At 48.3% G+C, this 14,303-nt stretch overlaps 1 protein-coding gene across 1 annotated transcript; it reads right to left on the bottom strand.

Annotated features, from left to right (window-relative positions):
* Positions 1-689: 689 nt before the first annotated feature.
* ASTE1 (asteroid homolog 1) lies at positions 690-13,638 on the bottom strand (the record flags this gene model as incomplete). Its single annotated transcript, XM_080696622.1, has 4 exons — positions 690-1,014; positions 3,117-3,303; positions 5,388-5,598; positions 12,334-13,638. 4 exons carry the CDS (start codon positions 13,636-13,638, stop codon positions 690-692), a joined length of 2,028 nt encoding a protein of 675 aa, XP_080552748.1.
* Positions 13,639-14,303: the final 665 nt, after the last annotated feature.

The following is a 14,303-nucleotide window of genomic DNA, read 5'->3' as shown; positions in this document are numbered from 1 at the left end:
ACTGAGTCACGGAGGGCCCAAGTAGCTGAGGTTGTCTGCGAACTGCAATCCTCTTGTCTCAACCTCCTGAATGCTGGGATTACAAGAGTGTGCCACCACACCCAGCTTTTAAATTTTTAAAAAAATGATTGTCAGCGTCTACTTGTGGGAAGTGATGGAAGTAAAGAACTTCTCATTTTGTAAATAAAGCTAGCTAAGCTGTCACACTTTAAAATTGAGAGCTGGGCGTGGTGGCGCACGCCTGTAATCCCTGTACTTGGGAAGATGAGGGGATCACAGGTTCGAGGCCAGCCTCAGCAAGTAGTGGGACTCACATCAACCTAGCGAGACCCTGTTCCCAAATAAGAAATAAATTGGGCTGAGGGTGTAGCTCAGAGGTAGAATGCCCCTGGGTTCAACCCCCAGTACCACACACACACATTTAGAGAATATTACTATTAATTTATTGAAATGGAACATGAGCATACAAATGCTCTTTCACACGTGTGCTTAAGACATAGAGAAATGTATTAAATCAGGTTGTATTTTTATGAAAAGTACAAAATCCCTTGTAATTCAAAGATTACCCGTTGGAATGTTTATGCCTTCTTAACAGGTTAGTCCTAAAGAAAAAAAGCTGAATTATGTCAAGGGGGTGGTTAAGAGAAGCATGTTAGAATTACACATGGAGTTTGCTGCAGCCTTGAGTTTCATTCGAGCTCGGGGGCCTCCACACGGTCCTCCAAGTTTCCCTCCATTAACAGCCTGAACCGATTGCTGTCCTGGTGCCAGGTCCGGGCGGTGGCTCCCACTCTGTTCTTGGGCCAGCGGCTCCCCTTTTTCTTTTGCTTCTTTGTTTTAGAACCTGATTTCCCCTTGGGTAGGAAGAGCTGGGCCGGGGCGTAGGGCTGCGTGGCGCCGAGCAGGCATCCGTACAGGTGCTGGGCCTCGGGGCAGCTGCTCAGGAGGCTGTCCGCGGAGGCCGCCGCACGCAGTCGCTGGCACAGCCCCTGCACCAGGCTTCCGCTGTACAGCCTGTTCAGAGAGAAAGGGGTTCAGAGCAACAGGTGAGAAGGTGCGCCAAGCGCGAGTGACGGCGTGGCTTCAACAAGGACACCGCGCCCAGAGCTCTGACTGTTCTTGTAAAATTATTAAAGTAACTGAGTCTTGTTCCTTGTTGGAAGAAGCCAAGTAGTTAAAATGATTACCTCTTGGCTGGTGATATTTAAAGACTTTTTTTTTAATCAACAAATTAAATGATGCTGACTGGTATTTGCAAGCCGAGTGGGCCCCTTAACACTTCCCTGAAAAGGACTTTAAAACGATCTTGATAAACCAAACAGGCAGTTTGTTAAAAGACCAGAAAATTGTAATGGCATGATTTTTAAGGTAATTCAGTTGGATTTAAAACCTACTTCACAAATAGGAAACGGGATTAACTGGATTCCCCTAATGTACATGACTTCGGCCAGAGCTGCTCACTGGTCCCTTCGCGTTTGACGCGGGGCCTTTGATCAGTGTCCAGGTACAGCCTTGATTACGCCGAGACACAACAGCCTTGCTGCTGAAAGCATGGCGGCCAGAACTGTTTGGCCTTGCTCTTCCTGTTGTACAGGGATCTGTGGCAGCCAGGGAGAATCCAGGCAAGAATGACCTAGCCAGGCGTGGTGGCACACGCTTTTAACCTCAGCACTTGGGAGGCTGCGACAGAAAATCACAGGTTCGAGGCCAGCCTCAGCAACTTAGGCCCTCCGCAACTCAGTGAGACCCTGTTTCAAAATAAATAAAAAATGGGTATAGGTGTAGCTTGGAGACCAAGTGCCTCTGGGTTCCATCCCCAGACCTGCAAAATATAAAATAAAAGAATAAAAAATAGGGCTGGGGTGTAGCTCAGAAGTAGAATGCCTCTGGGTTCAATCCCCAGTACCAAACACACAGAAAAAAGAAAAAAAAAAATCAAGAATGACCTAAATTATCAAAGGAAGAGAGTCATGACTCTATGGTCAGAAACCAGCTAACCTTACTCGGCAGAGGCTTCTTGGTTCTCTCAGATACACTGAGATGCAGTGGCAGCACCGTTTACCGCTGAGTGGCCTCTAACCTTGAAGTGTCTTCCAGGCGCAGCTCCGTATTTCATACACCAGCACCTAGCGCCACTCACCCCAAGTACTCCAGGGACGGGGTGAAGGCGTGACACACAAGTCCCTGTGCTCGGCTCGCATGTGAGTGGAGGGACGCCACGCGCCTGCAATCTCGAGCGCTCTCATCTCCGACTTCACCCTCTTCTGCCCCTCGTGCCTCCTGGGTGGACACTCACGGGATGTCCAGCCCGCGGCCGGTCGCCACGCTCTCAGTAGATGCGTCCTGCTGGCAGGTCTTTCTGTCTTGCCCAGCATTTCCTGGGATGTAACACTTCCTCCCGGCTCAGGGCTCGGCCTCCACCCTGCCTCTCCCCCTTAGCCCCCTGGGTCACCTCCTGCTGCAGAGCTCCTGGGGCAGGGCTTCTGCCTTTCACTCCGTGCTTGAGTGAGCAAGTAAGGACAAGGAAAAAGTGGAATTCAGAAAGCACAGTGAAGTAACAGGCCTGCAGCGACCGGGAGGGAGAGAGGGCCACGAGTCAGCCTCCAGGAAGTGAGCCTCACACAAACACCTGCGGGAAGTGGGGCGTGAGCTCTACCTACCCCAATCCGCCTCTGTCCCCAATGAGCTTTCAAAATGAGATTAATCATGGAAACTTTCCTTGGGGAAAATGGAAATAATTTAACATTTTTCCTTGTCTCCAGCTGCCCATTAGTAATAACAGTGATTCAAGATCAACTACATTAAGGTTAAAGTTTGTTGTTTTTTCAGAACTGGGGGTTGAGCCCTAGGGGCAGTCTACCTCCGAGCTAAACCTCCAGCCTGATTTTATTCTTTATTTGAAACACAGTCTCACTGAGTTGCCAAGGGCCTCACTAAGTAACTGACGCTGACCTTGAACTTGCGATCCTCCTGTCTCAGCCTCCGGAGTACTGGATTACAACCATGTACTACCACACCCAGCTAAGTAAAGTTTTTAAAGTGGCTTCTTTATTTTAGGTGTGAGTGGCACCGTTGGCTGCGGTGTGTATGTGTCTGAAGTCTCCCGTGACGCTTACCGAGTCAGGTCTGGCTCCGGCAGCGGCGTGGAGAGCAGCTGGTTGAGGTACAGCCCCATCTGGATGCAGCTCTGCCACTGGCAGAAGGCGTGAGCCGCGTCCAAGTCCAGGGCCCGGCCCAGCTGCAGCGGCTCCCTTGCCCTTCGGAACTCGCCCTGTAACAACGCCTTAGCGCCACCTTCCTTCCCTGCACAAAGAGAGAATCCAGGAGCAGGATTTCCAGAAACACTGTCTGCTTGTCTTAATCTCCACATACAAAACTACAAATTCCACACACAACAACGTTTAGCTCAACACACTGCTTCTTGCCAGGCGTGGTGGCGCACGCTTGTAATCCCAGCACTTGGGAGGCTGGGGCAGGAGGATCACGCAGGTTCGAGGCCAGCTTCAGCTATGTATTGAGGCTCTCCGCAACTCAGTGAGAACCTGTCTCCACATAAAAATATAAAATAGGCCTGGGAATATAGTCCAGAGGTAGAAGGCCCCTATCTATCCTCAGTACCACCAAACAAAAAAACAAAAACCCCCGTGCTTCTCTCTAAAAACGGACAGCTTTTTCTCTTCAGGCTTGTAAATGCCCTGCTGAATAAATTGAACTCTTTCTACTGAAGGAGCTTTGTAATGGCGACCCCGCTTGGTCAACCCTACTATTTCCTTGAAGTACGATGCAGTCCCCTGGTCCAGCGCCCGCATGTGCGCGCCCCAGTGGCCTGCGGTCGGCAAGCGGCACAGGCCGAGGAGCACTCTTTCTGCGCCGCTCTCTTCCCTCCCTGGAGCCCCGGCTGGGGCGCCCTGTTGTGAAGAAACGCCTTGCGTGTTGAGAGCACACCTCAGCCTGTTAGAGAGGGGACTCAGGAGCATCTCAGAACTTGGCAGAGCAGCTTACAGAGCAAAAGGGCACGGGAAGCCCGGGGATCGGCGGCCCCTGGGTGCGTCTGAACATCCGCAGAATCTGCTGAGCAGCAAGGCCCTGGGCCTGCCTGGGCCTGGGCGCCAAGCTTCCTAAAGAAAAGCAGCGCCCTGGCGTGCCCTCCTGTAGGCCCGGGGCGGGGTCACAGGCTCGCGCTCTGGGGAATCCCTTGGGCTGGACTTACTGTCCCGAGACAGGCGATGGCCTCGGCCTGTGTCCAGAGCGCCGTGTTTGGCGTTCCCTGCTGTTGTAAACCCGCAGCCCCTCTGATGCGACCGTCAGGCTGGGGCCTTAGTACCTGGGATGTCCTAGGGTCCATGCGTTTCATTCTTTCATTTCACTTACTCTAAAAAACTTAACCAACAAACCCACAGGCCGGGCATGGTGGCGCACACCTGTAACCTCAGTACTTGGGAGGCTGAGACAAGAGGAGCACAGGCTCGAGGTCAGTGTGTGGTAACTTAGTAAGACCCTGCTTCCAAGTAAAAAGTAAATAAAATAGGGCTTAGGGTGTAGCTTGGAGGCAGAATGCCCCTGGGTTGAATCCCTAGTCCGTCCACACACGGATGTGGCCAGTTTGATTGAGAAGCTGAATTTTAACTTAAATTTAGCCACAGGTGGCTACTAGTTACCATTCCACACAGTTCTCTTCTTGATTGTACCAACTTTACACGTGCAGATAGTATTAAAACATCCACCATCTTTCCAGGGAACGCCACGTTAGTGACCTGGGTGTTTCAACGCGTCGACGTTTATTTCTCGGGGTCAGCACAGACCACGTCGCCTCCATGTTTTTCTATACAGCGGTTTTTCTGTCAGTTCTTATATACAAATGGAAACTCACAATAGAGGGAAAAAGGTTTAAAAAAGGCACCGATACGGTGTTTACTGTGGTGGTTAAGGATCCAGAAGCTTCTCTTCTAGCCATTTGAAGTCCGTTTCTGGAGCTGATGCCACGCTGTGAACCATGGGACGGGGTGTGAAATGCAAACGGCAGCAGAACGGTGGTCAGGAGTCGCGGCCCAGGCAGGTGGGATGAGCGGTACCAGCCATGGCGGTCGCGCCCCCGGCACTCAGCCTGACGCACGGAAGCCATCAGAAATACCAACGAAAGAATGGCGTTTTGGTGCTGCCACCTCTGAGTTCTCATGTAACTGACCAGGGGCAAAGAATATATAATTTTTTCTGTTTGTGTAAACTCCTGGGTAGACACAATGTATAGGCAACTTGCCCTATTTTTTTTTTTTTTTTTTTATTCTTTACTTTGAAAGATGGCCTCACTGAGTTGCAAAGGGCCTCACTAAGTAGCTGAGGCTGTCTGGGAACCCAGATCCTCCTGTCTCAGCCTCCCAAGATCCTACCTGGGCTGAGGACGGCGGCCTCCAGGGGCCCCTGCAGCATCCCCAGCAGCAGCGCCTGGAGATGATGGAGCTTTGCCTGGACCTCGGGGTGCTGCAGCCAGTAGCAGGTGACGGCAATGGGCAGCTTCAGAGCAGCGGGCACCGGCTCCAGGGTGGCCTGTTTCACCTTCAGGGTCTCCAACAGAATCATCTGCCGCCTGCCCGGCGAGAGCTGGAAATACACAGCAGAGAGGCAGTGTGTGACTTTAGGGGTGGGTTTGTCTTCTTTTTTGCTTGATAACAAAGATTTTTTTTTTTTTTTTTTTTTTTTGCAGCACTGAGGATGGAACCCAGGGAATTCTACCTCCGACCTATACCCCCTGCCCTATTTTTTATTCTTTATTTTGAGGGTCTCACTGAGTTGCGAAGGGCCTCACTAAGTAGCTGAGGCTGTCCGTGAACTGCGATCCTCCTGTCTCAGCCTCCCGAATGCTGGGATTACAAGCGTGCCCACCGCGCCTGGCTCACATGAAGACACGTAATGTCGGGTGTGAAACTTACCTTCCTTTCCTGTGGAAAAACATTGGCCATTTCCAAGACATTTATAACATCGATGTGCTTAATAGCCAGGTGTGGTGGTGCATGCCTGTAACCCGAGTACATGGGAGGCTGAGAAAGGAGGATCGCAGGTTTGAGGCCGTTTCAAAATAAAAAATAGAAAGGGCTGGGGGTGTAGCTTAGATGTCGAATGCCCCTGGGTTCAATCCCAAATGAGACTAGAAAATGAGGTGCTTAATGAACCTGGCCGGGTGGTGTCCTGGCCACTCCTGCCCGAGGTCCCTGTGTCTTCTCTGCAGGTTGCTTGTTAAGCACTCCGTCCCCGGGCCGTTGCCCCTCATCTTGAGTCGACCCCAGGAGCCTTCGCGCTACCTATCAGCCCAGGTATTCTGTTTTGAGAAACAGGTTCCACCCGCTCTTGCTGGTCAGCGCGTGGTCAGGCTCTGCTTTCCACGATGCCGCTGCTGCTCACAGCCGGAAGAAAGCCTTCTCACGGCGCTCTGGACCGCACCGCACGGCTTCGTATTGCTTCAGTCCCGTCTCGTGCACCCCTGCCGATGCTTGGCTGCCTTTCACTTCATCCAAACTGGGGCTGTCCAGAGGTTAAAGTGTTTTCAAAGGAGTTGAGGGTATTTTAAGAACCACATGCACTGGCTTACAGTGACTTTTTCTTACACTCACTTTTGCTTCATGAAGCTTTAAAGTAATGTGGACTTCGAATCAAAGTTCAGAGCGGATGGCATGGGCCTGTAATCTTGGTACTTGGGAGGCTGAGACAGGAGATTACAGGTTGGAGGCCAGCCTCAGCATTTTAGCAAGACCTGTTTCAAGATAAAAGGGTTGGGGGTGTAGTTCAGAGGTAGAATGCTCCTGGCTTTAATCCCCAGTACTAAAGGTAAATAAGTAAATAAATAAAAGTCTCGTAGTTAACAATACTTAGGGCTTTGAACAACTATAAAGGACCTTAGAGGCCACAATCTTCTGCAGATAAGGACATTGAGATTTTTTTTTTCTTCAGAACTGGGGATTCCATTCAGGGGCATTCTACCTCCAAGCTACGCTCCCAGGCCTATATTTTATTCCTTATTTTAAAACAGGGTCTCACTAAGTTGCAGAGGGCCTCACTAAGTTACTGAGACTGGCTGTGATCCTGCAATCCTCCTGTCTCAGCCTCCCAAGTACTGGGATGACAAGCGTGCTCCACCACGCCCGGCTTGACACTGAGATTTTTAAAAGAGTAACGTCACGGGAACTTCATAATCAAACTTTGAGAAAAAGAAATAGTTGTATTCCTAGTATCTGCATGCAGCCAGAAAAGTATTTCTTTATGGGAGGAAAGGAGAGTCGGAGGCATTTTTCAGCACCTGCTCCCTGGCCAGCAGTGTGGTTGACAGCTGAGAACAGAGCTAGAACCTGAAATGAGATACATCATAGTTCACAAAAGAGTTTCATTGCAGGGCTGAGGCTCTAGAATAGCACCACGACTCCATAGACACAGCGGTTCCAATAACAATATTGTGATAAGGAATTTTCCAATTAGAAATATGCACGATGCTCTCAGTAGAACAACAAGGCTCCTGGATGTAGTTAACTACTTTACGAGGAATCTCCTAAACTTAAAGAGAAAGAACATCTCTGTGGGGATGAGTCTGTGTGGACGTCACCCAGAGTCAACAAGGTCTGGGGAGAAGATCAGATGGTGGTGGCCCGTACGGGGAAATTCTGAAACCGAGGATCCCGTGAAGGACACCGCTGAATAGAAAAAGAGCGCGCTTGTGGTGGTGGTGAAACGTGGGAATTGTAATATATAATAGGTCACTAAAGAAGATGCTTTGTGCTAGAGAAACTGAGACAGAAAATGAAGAGAAACTAAGAAAATGAAGGCGCCTAACGTGTGAATTGTAATATACAGTGGGTCAGAAAATTCGTTTTTTGTTTTTTGTACATAGGTTAAAAGATACGCTTCATATTCTTAGAGAAACTAACATAGAGCGCCTTTGTGGCGCTTTGCCTTCACTCTTTAATGTAGCATTTGCTAAACAAAGCAATAAAAAACACAGACCTTTTTCTTTAATATCACCACTTCAGGCAGCTATAAATCGGGCTGCAAAAACACAGAGAAGATACTAGGGGGTTCAGTTTTCCTGGATATTGAAGACCCTGATGGTTAAGGAAGTGTTATTAGATTTCTTAAATGCCGACAAAACTGGGTCAAGGTGGTGTTATTAATTTCTTGAATGCTGACAAAACTGGTCGCACAGCAGCAGATAGATACTGGTATCCGTCCTCCAAAAACAATTTTGCTTTAGTAAAATGGAAAGGTCCTTGCACAGAAATTTGGGAAGGTCCTGACCCCGTACTAATATGGGGACGAGGGCATGTTTGTGTTTTTCCAGAGGATGAAGATAATGCACGGTGGATACCTGAGCGACTCGTGCGACATATGGATCAGGCAAAACTGGAAGACTCTCGGATCAGTGCTGATGACTGAAACGTGGGCGTACGTTCCAGATCATCCCATACTTCATCCAGCTGTTTGGGAACAACAGGAGATCACTATCTTCAGGAATAACTCACGACTGCTGGGACTTGCTTTGAATTTTACACCCGTTGTGGAAACTTTTGGTTATACTGGACAAAGAACTGGTAAAAATGGCAAGATTATTTTGGACGGAGAATTGATAGTATAAAGACTGATAGTAACTGTATTTTGGACAAAGAATTGGTACTTTTGGTTATTTTGGAAAGTTCAAGAACTGGTGCGCTCTTAGGTTTTTCTAGGGATATCAAGAAGATGGGATGTCTGCAGTTGACACCGTGGTGTTGCAGACAAGTAGTAACTGCTATTGAAGGTTTGGTCTTGTGGGGCCCTGGTTACCCAGGGAAAGGAGATAAAAATGTTAGCCCATTAATAACTTGTTTACTCTGTAAAACTGATTCAACATGTAAAAATCATTGTGTTAATTGGAGAAAATGTCTTGCTGAAATGCCTATGTTACATGATATGCCCAATACCTTGTTTATTAGAGACTCGGGAAAAAGTGTGGTCTCAGGGCAAAGTGAGAACGTTTTTTCAGCAGAAGTGCACAATTTACCTTTGAAGGGTACCCCCATTTAAGAGGCTGGTCGTCAATGACGGGTAAGGTTTTCTTGGGACAAGGAAACCTAAGACAGGATATACAGTTTAGCTCTGTATTATCCAAAGGAGGGTAATCCTTGATACCTGAAGGAAACAACCTAAGACAGGCACAGTCTTCTCTGAATATAGTAAAAAAGGGGGAATTGTGGGGAGCCATTAAGGCTTTCCCCTAGATTAATATCTCTGACTCAGCTGACTATCCTTCCCCCAGAGTCAACAAGGTTTGGGGTCATGGAAAGTTCAGAGTAAAAGGTCTGGGAGAAGATCAGATGGTGATGGCACGAGGGTACTGATTAACCTATCTGTAATGTATGTGCTTTGGATTGGTCTGTATTGTATTCTGGTGGTGGTAGCACGAGGGTATTGATTGACCTGTAACTGTATAAATACCTCTGGAAAAACAAACCCAGCGTTGGCCCAATAGAGAATACTGACCCAGGCGTAGTCATCGACCAGTAGGAAATATTGACCCAAGAAGGGGTCAGATGGCCGGGCGTGATGGCGCACGCTTGTAATCCCCGCGCTTGGGAGGCAGAGACAGGAGGATCGCGCAGATTCGAAGCCAGCTGTGCTGGCTTAAGAGACCCTGTTTCCAAAAATAAAAGTAGGTCTGGGAGTGTAGCCCAGAGGTAGAAGGGCTTCCAGGAACCCCAGTACCACCAAAAAAAAAAAAAAAAAAAAAAAACAAGAATAGGGGTCGGCCAGTAGAGATAGTAGGCTGGCGGCTCCCCCATGTTAAATGAAATATTCTGAGAATCAAATTCGTAGAGTTAAATTCTTCATCCTCACACCTCTCTTCAGAACCCGTACTTTTGCCGGCTGGCTCTGGCACATCTCATAAAGCTAAAAATACACTGTTTCCTGTCACAAAGTGCTTCAGTTGTGAAATTCTCAACTTGTAACTTTCACCCCAAAGTCTGGACTTTAGCCTCTGGCTGGGGAGCGTTTCTGGCTTTCCTCCAGTCTGTCCGTCTCACCATCTTTGAAATGGGTGTGACGAGCGTCACAAGGTGCTCCTGCCCTGCTCACGGCCCCTAAAGCTTAGGTTCTATTGCATGTGACAGCTCCTTTCCCTCAGAAAGGGAAAGCTCAGGCCTGAGGAAGGAGCCGCCATCGAGAGGCAGAAGCGCCTGGAGCTGGCTGGTCTGGGCACGGCCTCATACACCAAATACACCCACATCCGTGACTCTCCGCGGTCAGCCTCCTGTGTGAGTCGCAGTGGAGTTCTGTCCACTGCGACTAGCATCCAGAATGGTACCATCCCAGCCAACAGCCCAAATGAAGACCATGTGGGGATTAACGCGCCAGGTAAGGCTTGTATCACGAGGGCCAGCACCAGGCACACCAGGTGTTACCACCACTTTGCGTTGAAAAGAAAATGGGTACTCTCGCGAGGCTTCATACTTGTACCTGCATCTGCGTTTGGAGTCGCCTTTGCACCTGGTACTGTTTAGCGTTACAGAACCAAAGGCACTGGGCTGAATACAGAATTTATTCATCCATGCCCGAGGAGAGCCAGGTGGTGCCGCAGCACCGAGAGGTCCTGCCCTCCCCAACTCTGGCTTTGGCCACTGTTCTCCGGTCTGTCTGTCTGGTCTTCTTAAAATGGGCATCACAAATTTCACCCCACTTTGAGTGCAGGTATGGGGACACTTGTCTCTGATCAGCGTGGCACGCGTGCTGAGTTGGATTTCCCTAAGGGGGAGGACTGTCCTGACTCCTGTCTCACACGTGCACGCGCGTGCGTGCACACACAAACACACACATGCACACACAGCGTTCTGGATAGACTGTAGATCTAAATGTGAAAGTCAAAAGCCATTTTTGTCATCTTGGAGTATGCAATGACGTCTTTTGTGACTAAGTGGGTCACAAAAGGGGTATCTGGAAATAATAAAAATTTAAATGACTACACTAAGAACTGTTCTTTTAATCATTCTAAAGAGTAAAAACACAATGGGAGAGGAAATTGGGGAAGGGGTTTGAACAGAAACATCCCAACAGAGTATCCACATGGCCAATGCGGACATGAACAGGGGCTGAAGGCATCAGAGAAATACAAAAGGTCCCCCAGCTTGGCGGGCAGGAAAATTCTACCCGGGCCAACAGAACAGCTAGAAACTCCAAGGTGAGGAGCTACAGAGTCCTGGCCCGGGTGTAAGGAAGAGGTACTTCAGTATGCTTCTGGTGGAGGACTGACCAACACGCCCACTCTAAAGGCCACTTGGCAAGCCGCCTCCACCCTCACAGGGAAGGAAGGCCACTCGCCCTCCTGGACCTGTGCTCAGCACCACTCCCCGGAGAGGACTGGCGCCCAAGAGGCCTCTGGGTCTACAAAAATCCACTGGGTATTGTGGTTGGTTTTGTAAGTTTATCACATTTAATTTGTAAGTTTAAATGTGTTATCAATGTAGGCGGTTTCATATTGGTAATTTGTAACATATTCAGGTAATAGAGCAAAGGTAAGTCTGGAATCCATAAGAACTTTTTCCCCCTTGAAACGGGGGTTGGTCTAAGCGTAACATTTAAGCAACAAGCAGGCTGAGTTACGTTTTTAGTGTCAAACAAGCAAGTCACTTCGTTGCCACAAACCTAAAGCTTAAAGGCCCTCATCAAAAAAATAAAAGCATCCGATCTAACCATCACTGCTGCCATTAATTGAAATCTGATGTCATCTCAGATGCTCATTATGCCTATATGCACACTTTATTATTGAGTTCAGAATTCTCTCTTCTGTTTAAATCATGTAACCCCATTTACTGATAGCTGCTATTAATATAAAAGTAATAGCTGGGCATGGGGGTGCATGCTGTAATCTCAGTATTTGGGAGGCTGAGACAGGAGGATCTCAGGTTCATGGACAGCCTCAGCTACTTGTGAGGCCCTCTAAAACTTAGTGAGACCCTTTTCAAAATAAAGAATAAAAAAATAGGGCCGGGGGGGGGGGTGTAGCTCGGAGGTAGAATGCCCCTGAGTTCGATCCTCAGTACCACGTACATGCACAAAAATAATAGTAACAAATGCAAAGAAAATACGGACCACTGAAATACAGTGGAAAGGCCAGATTTAGAGCTGAAAGTGTGAGGCTGGAGTCTTAGCACTGACACTGGGCTGAGGGATGACCTGCTTCACTAGTTTTCTCATCTGTGAAATGATGCCAACGTGACAGCCCACCTGGGATTGTCATGTTAAGAGAGAATATACACGAAACATTACATTGCGGCCCATAAAGTGATTTGCACAAGTTTCATCAGGACAGCGAATCCTTACCTCTGTTAATCTGCTCAGGTCAGAATGATCCTGGGGTAGCTCTACTGGGTCAACAGTCGATGTCTGGACATTTTTATTAACCCTGTCCAGTTCACTGAAAACTCGAGTCCGAGGTGGCAGCGTGCTCCGAGGCGTGCGTTTTGGATGTGGTGAGGCATTTGACAGCAGCCCATAGACGGTCTGCCTGATGGGCTGCGATGTTCTGTGGGCGCTGGGCCGCTGCATGTTTTCTACCTGGGGGTGAAGAATGGTCCGTCTTAGCACCAAAGCATCGCTGATGAAAGGAGACAGCTGGCCTTTGGCTAAAGCCACCAGGACCCATTCTGGTAACACCAGATTTAAGGCATCTGGACAGACGTACGCCCCACGCTGAAAGAAGTCCTGCAGCTTCGCCTGGGACTGCTGGTATTCCTCCATGGAACAGTAGAGGCATTGCTTTATGTTTTCTCGATCCTTCTGGGGGAGATACTTGAGAACGTTATCTAGTGCTTCGATAGGGTCAGCAAAATGAGACAGCCAGTTCAGAAGCCTCAGAATTCGGTGGTGTCGCCTCCCCTTAGGACTAGCAGCGCGAAGGGGAAGACATGCTTTACTCAGTAACGTCTCCACAATGGGCAGATTAACATGGTCATTCCCACAGAGCACTGCAAAGAGAGGCAGGAGGGCTCTGTTCATGTTGCTGAAATGGCGGCAGAAGGCATCCAGGGAAAAGCATTTGGCAGGAATATAGTAGGTCCCCGTGCCCTTGACCTTGCTCATGTTTCTCCACTGGAAGCTGTTCAAAGGGCAAAATCCAATTTTGAGGTCAAAAATACAAAAGTCACTATCCGATGACAACACAGGGCAGTTCCAGTGATTGGCCAGCGTCATAATGTCCCGGTCAGCTTCTGAGAAGCACTGGACAAAATGTACCTGCAGCTTGATCAACACCTGGATGAACACTTCCCGGGTGAGTAAGGGACACACGCACCCGCCCCCACCCAGAGAGAGCGAATGGGCCGCCTGGATCTTCTCTCTGGCTCGGTCCTTCAACGTCGCAAGCTTTTTATCTGAAATGTCACACCCTCCGTCTAATACGACGTACGGACACAGATTACAAGCAAACAGTGATTCAAAAAATTCCTCTACAACATCTGCGAAAGAATCATAGTCTCCTCCGTACCGGAGCTCCAAGTTGGAATTGAAGCAAAGTCGGTGGAAAAGAGCATAGCCGTCGATGACAATTTTGGCGTCCCGTAACTTCACGTCAGTGAAGAACTCACTGCTATGATCTTCCACAAAGCTCATTAGTCCGCGGATACCCATGATGGCAGTCTAAAGGATTGTCTGTTTAAGACAAGAGGACACAGTTTTAGTGGACGCTTGTTAAGGGACACCAAGTCTGGTCTTTTGGCACCATTCAATCAGTAGCAATTATTATCAAGTGCTCTTTAGTTAGAACATGGAGGGCATCGACATCTCTGAATTCTTACCTAAGTCCTCAAGAAATACTAGCCGAGCAGTTTTTAAATCTTCTTTTCCTTTGCCTGCATTATACAGCACAGAATGGTTTCATGGGTTCTGATTTCTGGGTAGAGACAGAAGTTGCTGCTGATGCTAACGGAAAAACCAAGGAAAAATCCATTATAGAAAAAGCACTATGTAAGTTCTGTGGGTTTTTGGTACAGAGGCAACAGTTTACAATTTATGTTACTCTGTGGGGCAAAGTAACAAGTCATAAGCCACAGAAAACGATATCCTTCCTCAGGTGCAGTGCTACATGTAGAATCCCAGTACTTGGGAGGCTGAGACAGAAGGGTTGCAGATTTGAGGCTAACATCAGCAACTTAGCAAGATCCTGCTTCAAAATAAAAAATAATAATAATAAAATAAAAAAAGGCTGGAGGGAAGAATGACCTTGGGTTTAAAAAATAAAAAAATTGCCAAAAAAGGGGTATCCTTATCAATTACTTTAAAAAGCCAGAAGGCTT

The sequence above is a fragment of the Muscardinus avellanarius genome (genome assembly GCF_963383645.1).
Source record: "Muscardinus avellanarius genome assembly, chromosome: 5".
Classification (NCBI taxonomy): Eukaryota; Metazoa; Chordata; class Mammalia; order Rodentia; family Gliridae; genus Muscardinus; species Muscardinus avellanarius.
This window is presented reverse-complemented; position numbering and strand designations above follow the sequence as displayed.